This window comes from Tachypleus tridentatus, chromosome 6, assembly GCF_004210375.1.
Source record: "Tachypleus tridentatus isolate NWPU-2018 chromosome 6, ASM421037v1, whole genome shotgun sequence".
Taxonomy (NCBI): domain Eukaryota; kingdom Metazoa; phylum Arthropoda; class Merostomata; order Xiphosura; family Limulidae; genus Tachypleus; species Tachypleus tridentatus.
This window is the reverse complement of record NC_134830.1, coordinates 2169104-2193934: the sequence shown is the minus strand read 5'-3', so window position 1 is coordinate 2193934 and position 24831 is coordinate 2169104. Positions and strand designations below refer to the sequence as shown.

The 24831-nt window shown below is 30.3% G+C and overlaps 1 protein-coding gene across 1 annotated transcript; it reads left to right on the top strand.

The window, feature by feature from the left end:
- The first annotated feature begins 1375 nt into the window (after positions 1 to 1375).
- LOC143251830 (growth hormone-inducible transmembrane protein-like) lies at positions 1376 to 23904 on the top strand. Its single transcript, XM_076503077.1, is given in 7 exon segments — positions 1376 to 1533; positions 7208 to 7349; positions 13571 to 13769; positions 17194 to 17292; positions 17973 to 18144; positions 22693 to 22735; positions 22737 to 23904. Coding segments are annotated over 7 exon segments (768 nt in total). The 5' UTR covers positions 1376 to 1462; the 3' UTR covers positions 22779 to 23904.
- The last annotated feature ends 927 nt before the right edge of the window (positions 23905 to 24831 follow it).

Genomic DNA, 24831 nt, shown 5'->3' with positions numbered 1-24831 from the left:
CTTGTGTGTTTTATATATGTCATTCATGAGGCATATGAGATTAACTGTTTGGTTTTGCAGATAATAATGTATACAAACATTTCTTGGGTATCTATACAGTTTTATACATTAGTGCTAATATATTAGGAACTTCAGATGAAAAAGCTCTCAGATATGTATTTACTGTTTGGTATTGTTTTTGATACATATACTTAGTGTTTCCATCAGTAATGTTTTGTTTCTGTGTGCTGCTTAGATATCTGTAGTGAAGCAGGTAAAGATTGACGCACACACTTGCACACTATAATCATAAATGTTAAAGCCATAAGCGAAACTCATTAACATGAAACAAAATATGCTGCATATTTGTAAAACGGATCCTAGGGTAGAAGCTACAACATGGAATTATAAAATGTATCCTCGCTTTTGGAGGTTACTGTGGAAGGAGGAGCCACTTAACCTCCAATTCATTAGTCTAGCATAAGAAAATTAGGAGAGCAAGATGTGAGTGCTCAAGCCCACAGTTGTGGAAAGGAGACTGCTCTCTCAAGTTAGAAAAAGGTAAACATAAAAAAAAAAAAATGAAAATAAAGTATTACCATATGGAGGGATAAGTAAGATAAAATCTCTTGAACTTAGCATTCCTGCCCCCAATATGCTAGAGGTACAAATTAACATGACATCAGTAAAGTGATAGTTAATGTATGCTTAAGGTGTACATCCACATAAAATAGTGCCAAGTTCGTAGATGACCTTATTTTTAACCGAGTCATTTTTAGTCTAATTTATTACAGAATAGTAATAATAATTTTATCTAAAGTTTATCTTATTAAATCTAGTAACTATTAATTTTTGCATCAGTATATCAACATTTGTTAATAAAATATTATAATTGATTACAAATTCTGCAATATATGAATAACTGAAGTTATGATTAAAATAGATGTGTATGGCACATTACTATATAAGGAGAGTAAACCATAAATTGGAAAATCAAAAATTTTTATATTGACATCCTTTTTATCGATTATTTTAAGTTCTAAATAATGCATATTTTATTAGAAATTGAAGTATTTTCAGTTTCTAATTTTGTTGGATAAATGGTGTCTATAACATTTTCAGAATTATTTCTGTTTATTTATTTAGCTTCATTTGGATGTAAACATTTAATTCCACTAATATCCATGAGTTATTTACCTTAGCTTTCAGTTGTGCACATTCTTAGTTTTGTGTCATTAGTTTCTAGTATTTTGAATATATGTCCATGAGTTATTTACCTTAGCTTTCAGTTGTGCACATTCTTAGTTTTGTGTCATTAGTTTCTAGTATTTTGAATATATGTCCATGAGTTATTTACCTTAGCTTTCAGTTGTGCACATTCTTAGTTTTGTGTCATTAGTTTCTAGTATTTGAATATATGTCCATGCATTACTTACCTTGCAGCCTTTAGTCTTGGAAAGGTGCACTTGCAGGAGCTTCAGTAATGGGACTAGGAGCCTTATGCTACTATGGTCTGGGTCTTTCAAACCAACCTGGAGCACTAGAAAATTCAATGTAAGCCACAGTGATTTTCATTATGTTTGACTCTTTTTCCCAAATATAATTATTCTGCATCTACTACAATTTTGCGAAACTTTTTTTTTTTTTTTTTTTTTAGTTTGCAAAGAAAATTCTTTTTCTTTCTGACTTATTACATAAACCTCTTTATGAGAAGTATTACCTTTTTGATACAGGTAACACACACAGAGAATAATTGTCACTTTCTCTGACTTATTACATAAACCTCTTTATGAGAAGTATTACCTTTTTGATACAGGTAACACACATAGAGAATAATTGTCACTTTCTCTGACTTATTACATAAACCTCTTTATGAGAAGTATTACCTTTTTTTACAGGTAACACACAGAGAATAATTGTTACTTTCTCTGACTTATTACATAAACCTCTTTATGAGAAGTATTACCTTTTTGATACAAGTAACACACATAGGGAATAATTGTCACTTTCTCTGACTTATTACATAAACCTCTTTATGAGAAGTATTACCTTTTTGATACAGGTAACACACATAGAGAATAATTGTCACTTTCTCTGACTTATTACATAAACCTCTTTATGAGAAGTATTACCTTTTTGATACAGGTAACACACATAGGGAATAATTGTCACTTTCTCTGACTTATTACATAAACCTCTTTATGAGAAGTATTACCTTTTTGATACAGGTAACACACATAATGAATAATTGTCACTTTCTCTGACTTATTACATAAACCTCTTTATGAGAAGTATTACCTTTTTGATACAGGTAACACACATAGAGAATAATTGTCACTTTCTCTGACTTATTACATAAACCTCTTTATGAGAAGTATTACCTTTTTGATACAAGTAACACACATAGGAATAATTGTCACTTTCTCTGACTTATTACATAAACCTCTTTATGAGAAGTATTACCTTTTTGATACAGGTAACACACATAGAGAATAATTGTCACTTTCTCTGACTTATTACATAAACCTCTTTATGAGAAGTATTACCTTTTTGATACAGGTAACACACATAGGGAATAATTGTCACTTTCTCTGACTTATTACATAAACCTCTTTATGAGAAGTATTACCTTTTTGATACAGGTAACACACATAATGAATAATTGTCACTTTCTCTGACTTATTACATAAACCTCTTTATGAGAAGTATTACCTTTTTGATACAAGTAACACACATAGGGAATAATTGTCACTTTCTCTGACTTATTACATAAACCTCTTTATGAGAAGTATTACCTTTTTGATACAGGTAACACACATAGGGAATAATTGTCACTTTCTCTGACTTATTACATAAACCTCTTTATGAGAAGTATTACCTTTTTGATACAGGTAACACACAGGGAATAATTGTCACTTTCTAAATTATTACACAAACCTCTTTATGAGAAGTATTACCTTTTTAATACAGGTAACACACATAGGGAATAATTGGCACTTTCTCTGACTTATTACATCAACCTCTTTATGAGAAGTATTACCTTTTTGATACAGGTAACACACACAGGGAATAATTGTCACTTTCTAAATTATTACATGAGACATCTGAAAGATTTTCTTAAACTTTAGTGACCTTTTCAGGAACTTATTGTTTTTTATTTTATTTTACTTCTGAAACATTGATTCCATGTTTTTTTTCATTGTGATTTTGTGAAATATTAGAATAATAACAATATTAAAAGTATGGAACCTCTGCTACAGAAATATACTATGTATTTTCCAAGCCAAGCTGACAATACTTGTAAGTGTGATGTTATTAAGATGTGCTTTATTTTTCTAAAGTTCTGTGCAGGTTGTGTTTAGATATTTTGGTTTAAGCTTTTAATGGACTTTCTGTACCAATGGATTATGGTTTTTTGGTTTCTGATGCATGGTGTAACCTGTTTTTTCTTGTTCAAGAGTGAGCCTGAAGTTGTTGATAGAATATTTGATCTTATCAGATATAGTCTTTTATTGTTCAAGCAAAACTTAAATAAATAGACATTTTCAGTGTTAGTATTAAGGAATACAGAAAAGTGTTAGAATAATCAAGGCTCTAGTGTAGCCCCAATTCATAGTATAACTAATAGTGAAGTTAGGTTAGGCACACCTGGCCCCTGGATTTGTAGGTTGGTTCCTAGATTTAAAATATTTCTTGAGGCCTGGACAAAGTAATTAATTACTAAAAGTTATGTCTTGACATAGAACTACTTTTTATTTATTAAAAGTATAAATTAAGCTTGAGATAGTTGAAATATAACAGTTTATAATCATATTAACTTGGTTGTTTCATTTACATTAGGTAATATATTGTAACTGTTAGTGTGGTGAAGTATGTATGATATATTTACCAAACTCTTGTCAGTTAATCTTATTCTAAGTATGTCTGATACCTGGTTAACATAACTGTCAGTTTGATGGTTTTCACTTGTAATATGAATGTGTGTATGTGCACATGTATGTATATATGTAGTAAATGAGAGGACAAGTGTTTGCTTAACAAGTGATAGTAGTTCAACTCTTTGTGATTTTGATGTTGGGAATGTGACCAATCATGAAAGTGATGGATCTTGGATTTGTGAAAGTGCTATTACCACAAACGGTTCACCAGACCTAGAAGATGTCCTAGCATAAGCAGCAGTCTTGGACAGTACTCTGCAGTGCCATCTTCTGCTGCACATGTTTCAGCTTGGTTAGCAGCTTTGCTCTGTTGGACCAACCAAAGCAGACTTTAACTGTATTACTAGCATAAATTGGCATACAGGAGATGGGGAATTGTGGAACAGTTTGATAAATTATGCAGCCCAGAAAGATGGACAGAACATAATGTTTTGAGAGAAACTGTAGGTTTCATCTTGTGCACAACATTTATATTCTTCTCAGTGCTTTACAATTATTAATTGATATGACAGTGCTACACCACATCTAATGTTTCACTGAAATACAGAATGGTGCTTCCTTAAAAATATCTCTGGAAGAATTTCAAGCATTTATTGTACTGTTTTATGTTTGTGGGGCCTATTATGGCAAGAACATTTACTTTGAGAGCAGTGGGAATATAGAAACACCGTGAAGAAATCCGATTTTGAGAAATTGGGAAAGTTTTGCATTTTGACTTCATCTTAATGGGAAGAACTTCAATTTAAACAGAAAATTTGTCTTGGCTTAATCAATGTGAAATTACTTTTATTTAAAACAGCATTGTCTACTACATTACTGTTTATGAACAGTTGTTTCCTGTAGAAGCATTGTGTTGCTAAACCTAATACATGGCAACCCACCCATATAAACTTGGAATAGTTTTGGCTGGCAGTAGACATTCTCTTAAAATACATTGAGTCTCACCTAGCTGTAAGAGGCTGGCAGACAGTGTGAAGTGACTATGGATGGTTTTTTTACCTCAATTGAATTGGCAAAAATAAGAGTTCCACTTAAAAAACAAAAACAGCCTAGCTGTAATAGCGAACAGATTAAAAAGAGAGCTTTCACCAAACTTCCAATCACAGCTGTACACCAGTACAATTCAGAGAACAGTTACTTTGTTACTATTTACAAGTGCAAATTGATAGAAAATGTTCACATTCTCAGCTCTCACCACTCATTGGTTGGCATTGACACTACTGAGAAGAAAAACTGTAGAATGAATGTTGCAGACCAGATGGCATGTTAGTACTTAGTAAAAATTGGTTCTCATTTCTGGGCTGATGTATTTTACAATGTTGTGGCCCTTAAAACTGTCACTTTCTTTCTTGTGTACAATGAATACACAGAAAAATATATAAATAGAAGGGATTTCATTTTGAAAAGAACCTCAAAGTTCCAACAAAAATACACCTTAAAACTGTGAAACAGCAGCCTGAACCCAGTGTTGCATTTAGAGAAATGTATAAATAAAACAATGCCAGGTATCTAAATGCAGTAAAACAGTATTTTAGATAACTGTTCCCTTTGTGGAAGATTTGTGTGATAACTGTATCTTTTGCATTCTGTCCAGTAATTTGTCTTTCATTTCAATTATTGACATCATTCTAGTTGCTCTAGGTATTGATGAAACTCTGATTCTAGTGTTAACCACCTACTGAGAATTTTTTAATGTCTCTAATTACACTATGTAACAATTTTATTTTCTTGTTCCTGGACAGAAAGTGTTATCTCCCAATTGTTTATGCCTGAAGTAAATGGAAGACCTATTTTTCTCTTCAAGCTTTGCTTTTTTTGAGCTGGGTAATGAAAATTTCAAATTTATAAGGTCTGTAAGAGACAATTGAATTGCCTGTAACTCGAATCAGTGGTGCCTCTTCATTGATAGCTCATACAGAAGCTTCAAAGCTGTGCTGCTCCATAACAGGAATAAGTATCTGTCTCCTCCCCATAGCTCATTTGGTGCACCTCAAAGAGGAATACAAGTGTCAAGACCTTGCTAGAAGCCTTGGGTATGATGAGTATGGCTGGGAGGTTATTGGAGACTTAAATGGTGGCATTCCTGATGAGCCTCAAGCAGGCTTTACCAAGTTCCCCTCTTATCTTTGTCCTTTGGGACAGCAGGGACACTGCAGCACACTACAATAGGACGTAAGACCACAATGATCCAAGTTCTCTGTGGGGAGGCACAATGTCAAGTATGGTCCACTAGTGGACCTCTAGAAGGTGTTGTTCCCACCATTGCACATAAAATCAGGTCTTATGAAACAATTTGTCACAGCTCTTGATAAGGAGTCTGCAGCCTTCAAGTACTTTTTGAGACTTCTCTAAGCTGTCTGAGGCAAAGGTTAAAGCTTGTGTCTTCGTTGGACCACAAATAAAAAATATCCTGGAGTGCACAGAATTCCCCAAGAAGCTCAGTAGGAAGGGAAAAAAAAGCTTGGTGCAGCTTTGTCGTAATGGTTCAGGGCTTCTTGGGTAATCACCAGCCTGAAAATTGTGTGGAAGTGATTGATACTCTGGTGAAGAACTATGGCAAAATGGGCTGCAGGATGTCCCTGAAAGTCCATACCCTTGACTGTCATGATAAATCCAAGGAGAACATGGTAGCCTACTCAGAGGAGCAAGGAGAGCACTTCCACCAAGATATACTGCTGCTACCAAGGAGCATATGACAAAAACATGATGGGAAACTATATTTGGGGGCTGTTAAGTGAAAGTGATTTACATTACAGTCACAAATCTCAAAACTACTTACTTTTAAACATTTTTGTATAACTTTAGAATAAATACGTGTAAATCTTGATTCATATGTTTTATTCAGACCTTATGTTAATGAAATCATGCAAATTTTTGTTTTTGTATAGAAAATAGATTCATTTCTAAATTTCACTATCCAAGCCACTAAAGCAAAGTTTGAAGGGAATAATGACCATTTTCTGTACTTTTACAACATAAGCAATTAAGAAATAACACATACTATCCAGGAACAAAATTTGTGTTACATAGTGTTGTATATATAAAACAAAAAAGCATGCGATTAGAATGAAATAAGGTTTTAAGTAGGTGTTTGCTTTATTCTTGACAGAGAAATGTAACAATAAAAAATAAAGTTGTATGTTTTTCCTCTTTAGAATGTTGTGTTATTTACATATAACATAATTTTAACTTCTAGTAGTTTCATGTTAATAGTGTTTAAGTGTATAAATACTCAAGAATACTTTTATTCAAATCATAATTACCTCTTAAAAATACATTTTGTTATACAGAATGTGGCCCCAGTATATCAAACAAAGAATTCAAGATACATATTTTTATTTTGGAGGGAGTATTGCCGTGACAGCAGCCTCCGCTGCAGCTGTATTTCGTACACCAATGCTAATGAACTTGGTGATGAAGAATTCGTGGCTGGTATAGTACATATAATGTATAATATCATGTTTAGCTAAACCTATAATATGTAAAACAAACTTTGTGTTTGAAAGATAATGTGTTAGTTCCTAATTTGCTAAAAATAACTGAACTTTAAAAGGTGGTTAGTGTTATTTTTACACTTTTGGAAGATGCAACATACTTTTGTTGTTGTATAAAAGTTTGTTAATCCTTAAATTTTGTTACCAAAATACCAACGTCTAAAGTGTGGAATGTACAATCGTCTTTAACATCCTAGCTTTTTTAATATACTTAGGTGTTAAATACATGCTGAAGTGTACATTATATTAAAATAAATTTTGAAGTAAATTCTAAAGTATTTTTATTGAATTTTATAACAAAATATAAATACAAGCATAAAACTACAATAAAATCCTATGCTAGTTAAAATAACAAATATATTTTATTTATGTAAAGTACCAGAATATAATTTTTATTATATACCCACATTATAGCTCAATTATACACACACACACACACACAAAATCCAGGTTTTTCATCTGTCTACAGTAGTAACTGTGTGAGTAAGTTATACAAATTATCAGTGTTAATGAATCATTATAAAAGATGTTAGTGTAATATAGCATGCAGAGTGGCTGTTTTTAGTAGAACTTTGAATCCAAATGAAACCACAGAATAATATCAGCACTTTAACTCTCACCACTGTTGGCATCTTTTTTTGTGTATGTTTTAATGAATTACATTTAATGAACCTCTAGTCATATCATTGTTTACAGATGAATGTGGTATAAAATGTAGTTAATGATCCAACTTTTGGTAATACACGTTTTACAAAGCTATGTTAAAAACAAATTCTTGAATATCCTCCTGGTATGAGAATTGTAACATTCTTTCTAGGCATTCCCTCTTTTTTAATTATTACCACCCCTTTAAGAAGTACAAAATTCAACATAAATTATTCATTATAATGTGGTAATGACTCAGGCAGAGCACACCTTTAATCTTATTTTGTTACAGAATCATACAGTATACAGTTAGACCCCTTCTACCACACTCTCTCTCTCACAAATTGTCAATAGTTTCTCTGATATTCAGTATTATATTATTTATAACCAACAAAAAGTTAAGGTTTTAATTTATCAAATGATGTATTATATTAGGTTGTTTTGTTTATATATTTCTCTTCCAGTCCAAATTTTATTCCTTTGGGAAAACGATATACCAGATTAGCTGAATTTTTAACGGCTCTTGTTATAGTCAGAAAGCTCCTTAAATTGTAATATTAAAGGGACATTGTCTGATTTTTGTGTACTATTATAATCTGTTCTGTGGTGCATATTTAAGTAAAACTTCTTTTAGTGTAGTAACATAAAAATGTAGGGTTAAGATTCATTAACAGTCAACAGCAAAAAAAAAACAAACCAACCCAAGCTAAGTACTTTATTTCATGTATTCTTAGCAGTATTATTATTACTTTTTATAGCAGTAGTATTGTGTATTATTATAGCAGTAACTCTAACTTTTTAAGTTAGATAAGGTTCAATAACATAAGTAATAATGTTTACACATGAGAATCATTAACAAAGTGATCACAAAATTTAAGGTAGGAATATTAGTGAAGCCATGATTCAAAGTGCAATTTAAAAAAAAAAATTATTTTTAACCCTCATGTGAAAATCATTTTGTAATCCTGAACATTCATCTTTTGATTAGAAACATCAATGAAGTAATGTAAAATGAAAAACCTCATTAAAAGCTTATGATTTTTTATTTACAGTTGTGTTTTTAATTATGATGTAAGAAATTATGATGTGGAAAATAATAAAGGTTAATTAGGGGCTGCAAATTCTATCCAATTAGCTGAGCTCATGGCTAGAGAGTTTGCATTACAAATAATGAGAGGGTTGTCCTGACTTGCTGTCTTCAGTAGTTCAAAGATTGTGATTTGTAACTTTGCTGTAAATACAACGTGAAAAAACTATGCAATGTAAGAATAACAAAAACCTGCAAGTCTTTTAAGATAAATAGGTAGAAATTTTATAAAGTATTTATTTATTAAGCTATTCCATTATTTTATTACTTAATTAATATACTTTTTGAGATCATTATAAAAGTTTCTTTTTAAGGTTATTATAAGACATCTTTTTTAACTTTATTTTAACAGCTGATATTGTATATTTTCTTTAGGTTATTGTACCAGTTGATAATTCCCTTAATTGTTATAGAATATTCTTATAGTTTGATTTGGTATATTTGTTTCTAACACTTATTAAACACTTTATCTTTTTGGATTGAGATCTTATTTGATAATTACTGTTTCTTTTGATGTAACACCACTCATCATTTTGGATTGAGATCTTATTTGATAATTACTGTTTCTTTTGATGTAACACCACTTCATCATTTTGGATTGAGATCTTATTTGATAATTACTGTTTCTTTTGATGTAACACTACTTCATCATTTTGGATTGAGATCTTATTTGATAATTACTGTTTCTTTTGATGTAACACTACATCATTTTGGATTGAGATCTTATTTGATAATTACTGTTTCTTTTGATGTAACACTTCATCATTTTGGATTGAGATCTTATTTGATAATTACTGTTTCTTTTGATGTAACACCACTTCATCATTTTGGATTGAGATCTTATTTGATAATTACTGTTTCTTTTGATGTAACACTGTTTCTTTTGATGTAACACTTCATCATTTTGGATTGAGATCTTATTTGATAATTACTGTTTCTTTTGATGTAACACCACTTCATCATTTTGGATTGAGATCTTATTTGATAATTACTGTTTCTTTTGATGTAACACCACTTCATCATTTTGGATTGAGATCTTATTTGATAATTACTGTTTCTTTTGATGTAACACTACTTCATCATTTTGGATTGAGATCTTATTTGATAATTACTGTTTCTTTTGATGTAACACTACTTCATCATTTTGGATTGAGATCTTATTTGATAATTACTGTTTCTTTTGATGTAACACTACTTCATCATTTTGGATTGAGATCTTATTTGATAATTACTGTTTCTTTTGATGTAACACCACTTCATCATTTTGGATTGAGATCTTATTTGATAATTACTGTTTCTTTTGATGTAACACTTCACTTCATCATTTTGGATTGAGATCTTATTTGATAATTACTGTTTCTTTTGATGTAACACCACTTCATCATTTTGGATTGAGATCTTATTTGATAATTACTGTTTCTTTTGATGTAACACCACTTCATCATTTTGGATTGAGATCTTATTTGATAATTACTGTTTCTTTTGATGTAACACCACTTCATCATTTTGGATTGAGATCTTATTTGATAATTACTGTTTCTTTTGATGTAACACCACTTCATCATTTTGGATTGAGATCTTATTTGATAATTACTGTTTCTTTTGATGTAACACCACTTCATCATTTTGGATTGAGATCTTATTTGATAATTACTGTTTCTTTTGATGTAACACCACTTCATCATTTTGGATTGAGATCTTATTTGATAATTACTGTTTCTTTTGATGTAACACTACTTCATCATTTTGGATTGAGATCTTATTTGATAATTACTGTTTCTTTTGATGTAACACCACTTCATCATTTTGGATTGAGATCTTATTTGATAATTACTGTTTCTTTTGATGTAACACCACTTCATCATTTTGGATTGAGATCTTATTTGATAATTACTGTTTCTTTTGATGTAACACCACTTCATCATTTTGGATTGAGATCTTATTTGATAATTACTGTTTCTTTTGATGTAACACTACTTCATCATTTTGGATTGAGATCTTATTTGATAATTACTGTTTCTTTTGATGTAACACTACTTCATCATTTTGGATTGAGATCTTATTTGATAATTACTGTTTCTTTTGATGTAACACCACTTCATCATTTTGGATTGAGATCTTATTTGATAATTACTGTTTCTTTTGATGTAACACTACTTCATCATTTTGGATTGAGATCTTATTTGATAATTACTGTTTCTTTTGATGTAACACCACTTCATCATTTTGGATTGAGATCTTATTTGATAATTACTGTTTCTTTTGATGTAACACCACTTCATCATTTTGGATTGAGATCTTATTTGATAATTACTGTTTCTTTTGATGTAACACTACTTCATCATTTTGGATTGAGATCTTATTTGATAATTACTGTTTCTTTTGATGTAACACCACTTCATCATTTTGGATTGAGATCTTATTTGATAATTACTGTTTCTTTTGATGTAACACTACTTCATCATTTTGGATTGAGATCTTATTTGATAATTACTGTTTCTTTTGATGTAACACTACTTCATCATTTTGGATTGAGATCTTATTTGATAATTACTGTTTCTTTTGATGTAACACCACTTCATCATTTTGGATTGAGATCTTATTTGATAATTACTGTTTCTTTTGATGTAACACTACTTCATCATTTTGGATTGAGATCTTATTTGATAATTACTGTTTCTTTTGATGTAACACCACTTCATCATTTTGGATTGAGATCTTATTTGATAATTACTGTTTCTTTTGATGTAACACCACTTCATCATTTTGGATTGAGATCTTGTTTGATAATTACTGTTTCTTTTGATGTAACACTACATCATCATTTTGGATTGAGATCTTATTTGATAATTACTGTTTCTTTTGATGTAACACCACTTCATCATTTTGGATTGAGATCTTATTTGATAATTACTGTTTCTTTTGATGTAACACCACTTCATCATTTTGGATTGAGATCTTATTTGATAATTACTGTTTCTTTTGATGTAACACCACTTCATCATTTTGGATTGAGATCTTATTTGATAATTACTGTTTCTTTTGATGTAACACCACTTCATCATTTTGGATTGAGATCTTGTTTGATAATTACTGTTTCTTTTGATGTAACACTACATCATCATTTTGGATTGAGATCTTATTTGATAATTACTGTTTCTTTTGATGTAACACCACTTCATCATTTTGGATTGAGATCTTATTTGATAATTACTGTTTCTTTTGATGTAACACCACTTCATCATTTTGGATTGAGATCTTATTTGATAATTACTGTTTCTTTTGATGTAACACCACTTCATCATTTTGGATTGAGATCTTATTTGATAATTACTGTTTCTTTTGATGTAACACCACTTCATCATTTTGGATTGAGATCTTATTTGATAATTACTGTTTCTTTTGATGTAACACTACATCATCATTTTGGATTGAGATCTTATTTGATAATTACTGTTTCTTTTGATGTAACACCACTTCATCATTTTGGATTGAGATCTTATTTGATAATTACTGTTTCTTTTGATGTAACACTACTTCATCATTTTGGATTGAGATCTTATTTGATAATTACTGTTTCTTTTGATGTAACACCACTTCATCATTTTGGATTGAGATCTTATTTGATAATTACTGTTTCTTTTGATGTAACACCACTTCATCATTTTGGATTGAGATCTTATTTGATAATTACTGTTTCTTTTGATGTAACACTACATCATTTTGGATTGAGATCTTATTTGATAATTACTGTTTCTTTTGATGTAACACTACTTCATTATTTTGGATTGAGATCTTATTTGATAATTACTGTTTCTTTTGATGTAACACTACTTCATCATTTTGGATTGAGATCTTATTTGATAATTACTGTTTCTTTTGATGTAACACTACATCATCATTTTGGATTGAGATCTTATTTGATAATTACTGTTTCTTTTGATGTAACACCACTTCATCATTTTGGATTGAGATCTTATTTGATAATTACTGTTTCTTTTGATGTAACACTACTTCATCATTTTGGATTGAGATCTTATTTGATAATTACTGTTTCTTTTGATGTAACACTACATCATCATTTTGGATTGAGATCTTATTTGATAATTACTGTTTCTTTTGATATAACACTACTTCATCATTTTGGATTGAGATCTTATTTGATAATTACTGTTTCTTTTGATGTAACACCACTTCATCATTTCCTTACCACCAGTTAAATGTCTTATTTCGACTATTAATTGTTAATTTCATCTGTTTTTGATTTACTTCTGAAATTATTTTTTAATATTAACATCTCTCACTTAAATTTTCAAGATGCTAATTTTGTAAAACTCATGATTATCGGTTAATGTTATAATCATAATATCTTTCTTTGAAAGTTATTTCAAATCAAGATGTTAACTAATTTTCCAACTTTACACCAGGCTATTGGTGCAACTTTAGCTGCTATGATTGGAAGTGGAATGATTGTACGGTCAATGCCATACTCTGAGAAGCTTGGAGCCAAACATTTTGCATGGATGGTTCATAGTGGAGTAATGGGAGCTGTGGTAGCTCCTTTGTGTTTACTTGGTGGCCCTATCTTGTTGCGAGCAGCTTGGTTGACTGCAGGAGTTGTTAGTGGTAAGGTTTTATAAACTACTGTAGTAGAGTTTCTTTAGATTGAATGTACTAAAAGAAATGTAAGTGAAATATCTTCTGTAACTTTAGCATCTGAAGTTCATAGTTGTTTTTAAAATAGATTATTTGTGTAATTTAACTGGAAGTTGATGTGACTTAAGGAAAAAACAAGTTGCATTCTTTTACAGATTATTGTAGCTGTAATTACATCTTATATGTAAACTGAATCTTGAAACAAGTTTTAATACTAAAGTGAAAGCATATTAAATAAATATGGTGTAATTTTAGAACACATAAGTGTGATAAAGATAATGGAATATATATGTTTAAGATATGAAAGTAAGTTACATCTGCATGTTTATTGTTTAAGTGAGGTAGAGCAGAAAAGTTTAATGTGTAGAAATATATCATGTTAAGTCACTGATGTACACTAATGATGAAATCCATACTGCTTTTTGTACATAACTGTTTTATGTGTTTTTGTAAAAATATTTATCATAATTTAGGGAAACGTAGTAAAACAAATTAATGTACATAAGCAGTAGGTCCCTTGTTGTCCTTATGTTATGTAGAGTTGGGTACATGATGTCTTGGGTTCATTTTCAACTACACTTAATTGGATCCGTCTTTGCTACTACAAAGTTACTACTACTTTCCATTGTCAGTAATGTTAAAATACTTCAATGGTAAATAAAGTGTAAACATATGTTTATTTACATTGTATTTATGTATCTAATTTATAATTGCATATCTCTATTTTTTAATGTTTTATATAAGCTGGTGCATTTCGAGGGGAGTTGGAGCTCCCCATCCATGTTTTTGTTTTTTGGAAAAATAACTGTATTTTATATTGTATAAGTAAGGAATTTGATAAAGAGTCCAAGTAACTGTAGTCATGTAACCTCCCTTTCATTTTTCTGAAGTTTGTAACTGTATTCTTAGTGTCGTATAAGCGAGGAACTTGATAAAGAGTCGAAGTGTACTGTTGTAACATACCTTCCATGTTTTTCTGAAGTTAGTAACTGTATTCTTAATGTTGTATAAGTAAGGAACTTGATAAAGAGTCAAAGTGTACTGTTGTAACATACCTTCCATGTTTTTCTGAAGTTAGTAACTGTATTCTTAATGTTGTATAAGTAAGGAACTTGATAAAGAGTCGAAGTGTACTGTTGTAACATACCTTCCATGTTTTCTGAAGTTAGTAACTGTATTCTTAATGTTGTATAAGTAAGGAACTTGATAAAGAGTCGAAGTGTACTGTTGTAACATACCTTCCATGTTTTTCTGAAGTTAGTAACTGTATTCTTTGTATATATAGATGCAGATATTTTCCCTCACCTCTTTTAATATTTCAAAATAAGTTGGTATAAAAACATGTTCTAATACTACCTTAGGGTATCAAAAATATTAGTTGTCTGTTGTGTTATTAATTAGAATAAAATTTTCTGAAATTAACACAGTTGTAGTTTACAGCAATACAGTTAAGGCCTCAGCCAATAACTGATAATGTCTAAGCTAATACAACTTAGTTAAACATTACCATGGTAATCTTCATAACTTTTTCCAGACACTAACAATATGCCAAGATTTGTCTTTATCAAAGTTAGTGTTGTGTAGGACATTTTATAACATATATACTTAGTACAATCATTGTTTAGAAGCTAGAATTCTTATGAGAAATCTTTCTTGTATTGTTGTTTTAAAATTAGGGACAATGCAGCTCTATAAGTTCTAAAGAACTTTGAGAACAGTTACCCTGTTTACAGTAGAATATTTTATTATAAACAGTTAAAACTAATTTTGATTAACAAATTATAAAATGTTTGTTTTGAATTATTGTCATATCTATAATATTCCTAGCAATAAATATGTAAACCTTGTAAACAGTAGTTTATAATGTAATTGAGTTAATTACTTACAGGATATATTTATGTTTTAATTATGCTTGACTTATAGAGATTACTCTTAAGAGGGACTGTGTGGCCAATGTTGATTTTAAAAGATTGCGTTGTTGTATTACATGGCCAACTTTGAAACAGCTTGTATCATACCATCATTGCAGAAAATGAACTATTCCTGCAGATAGTGTGTTAGAAGAATTGACTTTCACCCATAAACAAAAGAATGCAATATTATCTTAATAGAAATTCCAGTTTTGTTCTTGTTTATTTCCTAACTGTTTGTCAGATAGTTTTGACTCTCAGATGTTTCACAAAGTAAGTTTGTGTTAAGCTATTCTCAACATGGCTGGGATGGTATGGGTATTAAAACTTTAGTTAACCTGAAGATGACCTACTAAGGTTAAAACATTCTATACTTTATTTAACTAGTATTTTAATACCCATAACAGCCATCTTGAGAATACTTTTTTATTTCAAGTGGGTTTCTTGTCACAGACATAAGTTTTATGTTTTTCTAGTTTTTTATGACCTAAATTTAAATTTAGGTTACATAAAGAATATCAAACAATAGTAGGTTTTTACTTTAAATTTGTGTGTGTTTACCTAATAAATGAGTTATCAATATATCTCTAAAAATGGCTCAGTTGGGTTGAGAAACTTTTTTACATAGAGGCGCAAACAATGTTTCGACCTTCTTCGGTCATTGTCAGGTTCACAAAGAGAGAGAGAGTAACTGACCGGAAGCTGACCACATGTTTGGAAGGGATTGTGTAACTCTACATTCCAACACTTAGTTACACAACCCCTTCTAAACATGTGATTAGCTTCCGGTCAGTTACCTCTCTCTTTCTATGTGAACCTGACGATGACCGAAGAAGGTCGAAACGTTGTTCACTCCTCTGTGTAAAATATTTTCTCAACCCAAACGAGCTATTTTTACATATATATTTCTCTACAAGTGGGTTTTCTCGACATCAAACGAGTTATTAATTATTTCTCTCCATTGATTAGTCTGAATAACTGCATAGGGATAGATACATAGGTGAGGTTCATTGTTTTTTTCAAACATGCTTATAAGAACATAAACTAAAACATCTATAAAAACAATTTTCCGTAGGTGATTATGGAATAAAACTACCCCTGATTCTATTGATTGTTTCATTATCAAATAATTGTCCAGTTTTAAACCAGAGAAAATAGTTACTTGTGTACACTCACTTTGGTAGGTTGTTCATAGCAGAGTAATTGTAACAGCATTTATTATAAAATATAGGCAGCATTACTGATTGTTTTGCTTTGTAGTGAAATATCAGCTGTTTTTAAAATGAAAACAAGGTTTTTGATATCATTGTATTGTGATAAGATTACAATGTTTTGTCATCTTTCTAAATGTTTAATGGAATTAACTTATTTGTCAACTAATATCGAGTAATAATAATAATAATAATAATAAAAATGTCCAGTAGAAACTACACAGATGGAAAACCAGAAGTTATGGTGAAATTGTTTTTGTTTGCCCTTTTCAGGCCTGTCAGCTGTAGCTGTGTGTGCTCCAAGTGAAAAGTTTTTAACCATGGGAGGTCCACTGGCTATTGGTTTGGGTGTTGTATTTGCATCTTCTATTGGTGAGTATACAATAGGGAGTGTACATTATGTCACAGGCAACATTAATCAGTATTTATAAGTTTGAAAGGTGAATACTTTTTTGTAGTAATTTTGGTTTATTTGAATTGTTTTGAAAAGTACATTTTATTTCATTTACTGAAATCGTGGAATGTGTAATTTTCATCATCTTGCTAGGTAGGGAATTTAGAAAGCTTTGTTTATAAGTGTATTAGTTTCTATCTAATAAAGTATATTAGCGCTAGTTAGGGAGTGTGTGAGGTTACTTGTCAGTGAATTAGTTATTACTGCATGATTTGGTGAGATTGCATGTTTACTATCACAGTTAATTCACTGTTAGCATTTCAAAAAAAGAAGTGGATATGAAATTATGAAGTAAGTGGAGTTCTACAAGACCTGTTTTAAATATGAAAGTTATGACTAGTGGGAATCGCTGGTTATTGGCTTGATTGGCAAGGGCTTGATTAATTTGATAAATTTCTTTAAACTCTAGATTTAAAAAATATTAGTATTACTTTCAAAAGTTAAATATCTGTTTGAAAATAGCAGGAAATGTTTCTCTGAACATACATGGAAGTCCTGAAAATAGCAAAACTGTCTTGAACATTTTAAAATTGCTTTTAATTATCTTAAATAAAACTTCAATATCTGCTTTACGAATATACATATTTTGATTTTCTAGGGTCTCTCTTTCTTCCACCAACTACTGCTCTGGGTGCTGGACTTTATTCAATCAGTTTGTATGGAGGTTTGATTTTGTTCAGTTTTTTCCTCTTGTATGACACCCAAAGAATAATTCATTCTGCAGAAACTTATCCTCTGTATGCTGTGAAACCTTATGATCCAATCAATGCGTAAGTATATGTTAAAAAAAACTTTTATTTGTTTTCAATTATTACTCTTCATAAATCATAAACTTGCTCTGTTCAGTTTGTATCTTAAATATAATTAACTTGTCCTTTACTGAGAATGACAATTTGTCTTACCTTCAACATGTTAAACTTCTTCATGTTATACCAGTTAGAATGATATAAAATCTTAGCTAATAATCCACATTATAATAGTATACAAGTTCATAGTATGCAAAGGCAACATAAAAATATTCCCTGGTGTACTACATTTTATTATAGCATGTCATTGTTCCTATTTTATTTACCACCTCTCAAATAAATACAAAAGTAAACCTAAATTACTTTCTCTATAAAATTGTAGTTGTTCACTTTAACCAACAGAAACTCTGGGGTTTCATGTATCAAATGATGTATTGTATAATGTTATGTCCTGAAGAGTTAAAGGTATTAAGAATACCATCATTGTTCCTGTGAGAAAGTTAACACTTAGCTTGAAAGAATTTGTAACATCTCCACAAGTACACTTCTTGAAAAATTATTAGTTATGTGAAAATATTTCTTTAAATATTAAAATAGAACAGTTAGTTAGTGCCAATAATATGTAAAAGAAATTTCTTTCATTTACATGCTTTGAGGGTTTATCAATACATAAAAATATAGTTTTCATGTTATAAAGGTACAATCAATGAATTACTTTACCCTCATGTTTCAAATTTCCCAGCAGTGCCTGATCTTAAAATTAGCAGTGTGACTGTTTTTCTGTTGACCATTTCCTAGTCATTCAATGTGTTTTTTATATATATATATAGTCTTCCTATGACCTCATGTCATGTGTTTGAGTCTTAGCAATGTTGCAATATTCCCAAATATTGTACATTAATTGTGTTCTCATTTTCAACAAAATTATCTGTTCTTATTTATGTTAAATTAGAACTGGCTCATTAGTGTTCTGTTTGTTGTTGTACAGTAGTTTGATGTATACTATAGTACTACAACTTGTAATTAATTGTGATACATATTTTTCACTTCAAGAAATAGGGAGTGAGCTCTCTAAATATCATTAATTTTTGTCAATTGACACGTGTTCTTTCTATGGAGATTTATCAGAACACTTTAAGGAACTAAAGTGTTTATGGTTTGGGGAAATTCGTATAATCTGCTGCTGTTCTGTGCCATACTTTTATGAAGAGTTGCATGCAAAAATTAAACTCCTTTTATTATCAGTGTATACAAATACATTTGGCATCAAAATCTAGTTAATCAGTTAAATTCAAATATGTAAGTTTTCTAATTTTATAAGAAAATGTTGAAAACAAACATCTAAGGTATGAATACTGAACTGTGATTTGTTATATGTACCCTCCCTCTTTAATATATTTACCACCCTTCCAAGAACTTTAATTCAAATTGTTCATTATAATATTTATTGCTGAAGCAAAACAAAATTTTTATAGTAGTACATGATGACGAGAAAACCCATTTTATATAAAAAAATTATATATGTTAAACATCTGGTATGGGTAGAGAAAGCACTCTTTGTAAAGTGTTAAACAGCTGGTATGGGTAGAGAAAGCACTCTTTGTAAAGGAGTGAATGCTTCTGATGATGACTGAAGAAGGTTGAAACATTCACTCCTTTACATAGTCCTTTCTCTAACCATACCAGCTGTTTGCACACATAAAAAATTTTTATAGCCTTCAACCTCATTTGTTTAAGGAGCTATAAACTAACAAATATGAGCCACCTGCTCTGCACTTCTGCCACATCTTCCCTGTCAAAATTGCCAGTGATTCTCTCTGATGTTTATTTAGTATACTGTTTATAACAAACTGAAAGCCAAGGGCTCAATCAATCAAATTACTATTACATTGTTTTCTACCCAGTTAATTCGGTATTTTTTCGAATTCAAGTTTGATTCCCGTGGGAATAACCCATGGGAAAGACATAAACTAACTTGGATGAATTTGTAACAGTTCTTTTTGCACGTGTTATATTCTCTTTGGAGAATTATTTAATAAAATAAAACCTTTATTAAAATAGCACCATTGTTTTATAATAGTAGGGATAAGTGTCATTGAAAATCAAAATAAACTATGACCAAGGTGAATATTGTATTTCTTACTTTATCTGTGTATCTATTATTATAAAAGTAGCTAAAATTTTAAAATGTGGAATGTTTTAAGTTAGAATAGGTAAATAGATGAATTTTTTTCATGAGACATTTTTTATTGAGCATTTTGCAAATAGCCTGTGTATTATGTAATTTTATAGGGTAATATGAGTTACATGAATACCAAGTAATTTCAACTTCTGTAATTTGTATATTAGTTTAAACAAAGTTCAGAGGAAAATAAAGTAACAAAATGTATACTGTTATAGTATTTAAGCTATTTGTGAGAAACAAATCAAGTTTCCATGTTACAATTTGAAAAAACAATTCAGATAAAAGTATTCTTAATTTTGATATGATAGTCATTTTGCACTCAACATTTACTCATATATAAAGTTTTAATAAAAATACTGAATTCTGGTATTTGTTGTATATGAAATACTTTTAAAGCTTACTAAATTTTGTGAAGATTCAGTAAGTTGTATACCCTCATGATAATGTGGTTCTGTGAAATGCATGTGATACTATTAACCCTTACAACAGACTTGGTATAAAATCAAAACGTTATTCTCAGGATTCTCAACAAAGTTGATAACATCTGTTCTAACTACCTTACTCGTCATACAGAAATAACAGAACGTTTTAATAAACAATGGCTTTACCATGCATTTTATTTAAGCTCTAACAAACAAGTTCCTATCTCAGAAGTTTGAACCCCACCCAAAACAAAGTATATTGTTGATAAATATCCTGTAAAATAGATTGTTGTTATTAGGTAAGCAAAATTTTAAAAATGTTTGTTTTTTGTCCACAAGTTCAGCTACAAATGATGCTTTAAATCTCCATTCAAAGCACAAAATCTATTTTTGATTTAAGGACCTATTACCTACCCCCATGTGTTCCAGGATCATACATAAATAAACATGTTGACTGTAATGGCACTTGCATTGGCAAAACTATATGCCAGTTACACCTGCAAGCCTGCAAAAATATAGAAGTATCAAGCAGAACTAGTTAGGGGGAAAAAAAATCCACAGCTTGCTCACATAGTGAAAATATTAACTACTCTGTCTTGATTATGAATTTCAAAGTTATCTGGATCATCAAATACTGAACTTTAAGTAAAAGTTTATCCATTTTAAATGAGCTCCCAAATTCAAATTATAACACAACTTCAATTGAATCTGTACTACATATGTATACAATATTGTTCCATTATTCTGTTTAAGATAGTCTCTTATTTCATACTTCTATACTGTATTTTAATGTTATGTCTGTACCTAATAATGTACCATGTTCAATATATGAATTAAGTGTTTTACTGTTAAATGTTTGTTGTTGCTGCTGCTATTGTCTTGTGATTTTATTTATGATTAAAATACTCTTCTTTATCCCTAAATATCTTAATCCATTTTTCAATATTATATATATTTTTAGTTACAATTATATGCAATACTTAGTGATATAACATAAAGCTTAAATTTTGAACACAAGTCACTAAAATCATTGTGACTTGTGCAGTAAAGTGCTATTGCATGGAGGTTAATGTATGTTTTATTACTTGTCATACGTTTTAAACATTATGTTAACTTTTAAGCTTATGAACCTTAATGTGTGTTTTACCATCACTACCATTTTTTAAACATGTTGATTAAATAGACTTGTGAATCTGTCACTAACTGAGAACAGATTTTGAACTCCTTGGTGACCTTCATAATGGATTTCACGCTGTTTGTTTTATGAACTTGCATGAAACTTTTAGCTATTACCTGTGCAGTAAAGTTTGTTTTATAAACTAATACATGAATTTGGATTTTTGTGAAAGCAAAACTATTTTTGGTGTTTTAATTTTTTACTAACATTGTTGGACATAAGATGTTCAAAGTGATTTAACATTGTTGTTGGACATGAGATGTTCAAAGTGATTTAACATTGTTGTTGGACATAAGATGGTCAAAGTGATTTAACATTGTTGTTGGACATAAGATGGTCAAAGTGATTGAAAGGAGTTTAATTTATCTGAATTCTTTAGTTTAAGGTGTGTGAAACTTAACGGCCTACTATATAACTAGCATGGCTATCTCAGAAGATAATCATTGTCATTAGTAACTATATTTATTTTTATTTGCAGGTTTATTTATTAATTTTATCAGTTATAATGTGGTTTTGAACATGTCCCAGTGTATTTGTAACAGTAGTGGTTACCACAGACTATCCTGATCTAATGTTATTTTCTTGGGTTTTGAACATGTCCCAGTATATTTGTAACAGTAGTGGTTACCACAGACTATCCTGTTATTTTCTTGTGTTTCTTTAAATTCCATATATTCACAGGTAATTGTTCTGCATTGTATACTACCTATATGGACTTAGGAATGTTAATTCAGTTATCATTTCTTAAAACTGTATTTTAAACAAATGCAATTCTCTCTTTACTCTAGGTCTATTTCAATTTATTTGGACACACTAAATATATTTATAATGTATTGCAACAATCCTGGCAGGAGGAGGTTCTCGAAGGAAGTGAAGCAACCCAGTATATGTTGTTGTTGGAGCAGTCACTGTTGTGTATAAGAAAGTCAATGAATGTTTTTAGTTTCTGATGATCTACAGCAACCATACAAGTATTTTTAAAATTTTCAGTTTAGTTAGAAAACAGATGTAAATTGTTTCATAGTTCCAAATAAATTATTTTGAAGTTTAAAAGCTGTATTTTCAGATTTAATTGACTTTTATTAGAACATTTCTTATCTACCTTGTTCCAAATAAACCACATAATGATAGAGCAGTCTTGTTCAAGAAATCAGTTTTATAATACTGTGTTTTACCTCATGTTATTGAAATTAACCAAATATTAGAAAAATGTAAGTAAACTGTATGTTTGTAATGAGAGAGTAGGACATTGCTTTAGTTTTCTGGAATAATTAAAAAAACATACAAATCTTTATGAATAGAATTCTTTTAAAAACCTTGTTTTATTCCAACAGTCCGAGACCATTGCTTGTTGGTATGTTTGTTGTATGAAGTGTTGGAAACACTTCCAGATGAAACTTTCTATGGATTATGTAACTTCTGTAAATAAAATTTTTATTTGATAGTTGTATGAATTCACGCCTTGAAATTGGAATGTTTCATTTTAATGTGTATTGTAAGAAATAATTTAAAATGCTTAACTTTTTTGTATTTTGTAACTTGTTTTTATATGTTCTCATACTTAAAATTGTTTTCCTCTAAAGTGTAACTTGTGTTGCAATGTCACTGTGTTTTATGATAAATAAAACAAACTTCTTACCATAATTCGATTATAACCAAACATTTTTGTAAATCTTGTAGAAAGATTACTTCATGTATGTAATAACTTTTAAAGACGTACACTTATCAACAAATATCTTTATATGCTCGAGCTCACCTAATGCAAGTAAGTTCTTAATGTGAACTAAGGGAGGTTTTAATTTATATATTTATCTAAATCTAAGATGATATTGTACTAGTTGGAACACTATAAAAGGTAGTGGCTCATTCATGAGCTCTTAAAGTATTCAGGTGAACTTGTGAAATTGTTAAAGCTAGAAGTATCAAACTGATGTAAAAAGGACATTTTTTGTATTGTTTAATTGGTTTCAAAGCTGATTATAAATTAATTTCTTATGGAATGAATTGGATTATTGAGCATTTAGTGGTTTATTGACTAAATAGAGATATACTGGTGACAGTATTAAGTAGAGATATACTGGTGACAGTATTAAGTAGAGATATACTGGTGACAGTATTAAGTAGAGATATACTGGTGACAGTATTGAGTAGAGATATACTGGTGACAGTATTGAGTAGAGATATACTGCTGGCGGTATTGAGTAGAGATATACTGCTGGCGGTATTGAGTAGAGATATACTGCTGGCGGTATTGAGTAGAGATATACTGCTGGCGGTATTGAGTAGAGATATACTGGTGGCGGTATTGAGTAGAGATATACTGGTGGCGGTATTGAGTAGAGATATACTGGTGAGATTGAGTAGAGATATACTGGTGATGTATTGAGTAGAGATATACTGGTGGCGGTATTGAGTAGAGATATACTGGTGGCGGTATTGAGTAGAGATATACTGGTGGCGGTATTGAGTAGAGATATACTGGTGGCGGTATTGAGTAGAGATATACTGGTGGCGGTATTGAGTAGAGATATACTGGTGGCGGTATTGAGTAGAGATATACTGGTGGCGGTATTGAATAAAGATTTACTGGTGGCGGTATTGATTTCACTGTAGGAATCTTTTATGTTGGATGTTTTGAAATAGTTCCTGAGAGTACAACTATTACACGAGGTGTAACGTTGCCTTTATGAACCAGAACTAGAAGAAACAACGGGTCTCCAGTTATCAAATTTATAGTTTTATCATTTCATCTGAGGTATAATGAAAGATTATAGTATTGTATTGATTCAAATGAATTCTTTAAGTACCTCACAAAATTTGTTTTTGTTTCACTCCAACCTGCCATCTATCACTACAATGATGGTTTTGCGCTTGTTAATGGAATGTGGAATTAGACCTAATTAACTTGTAATTACGTCACTATTTTA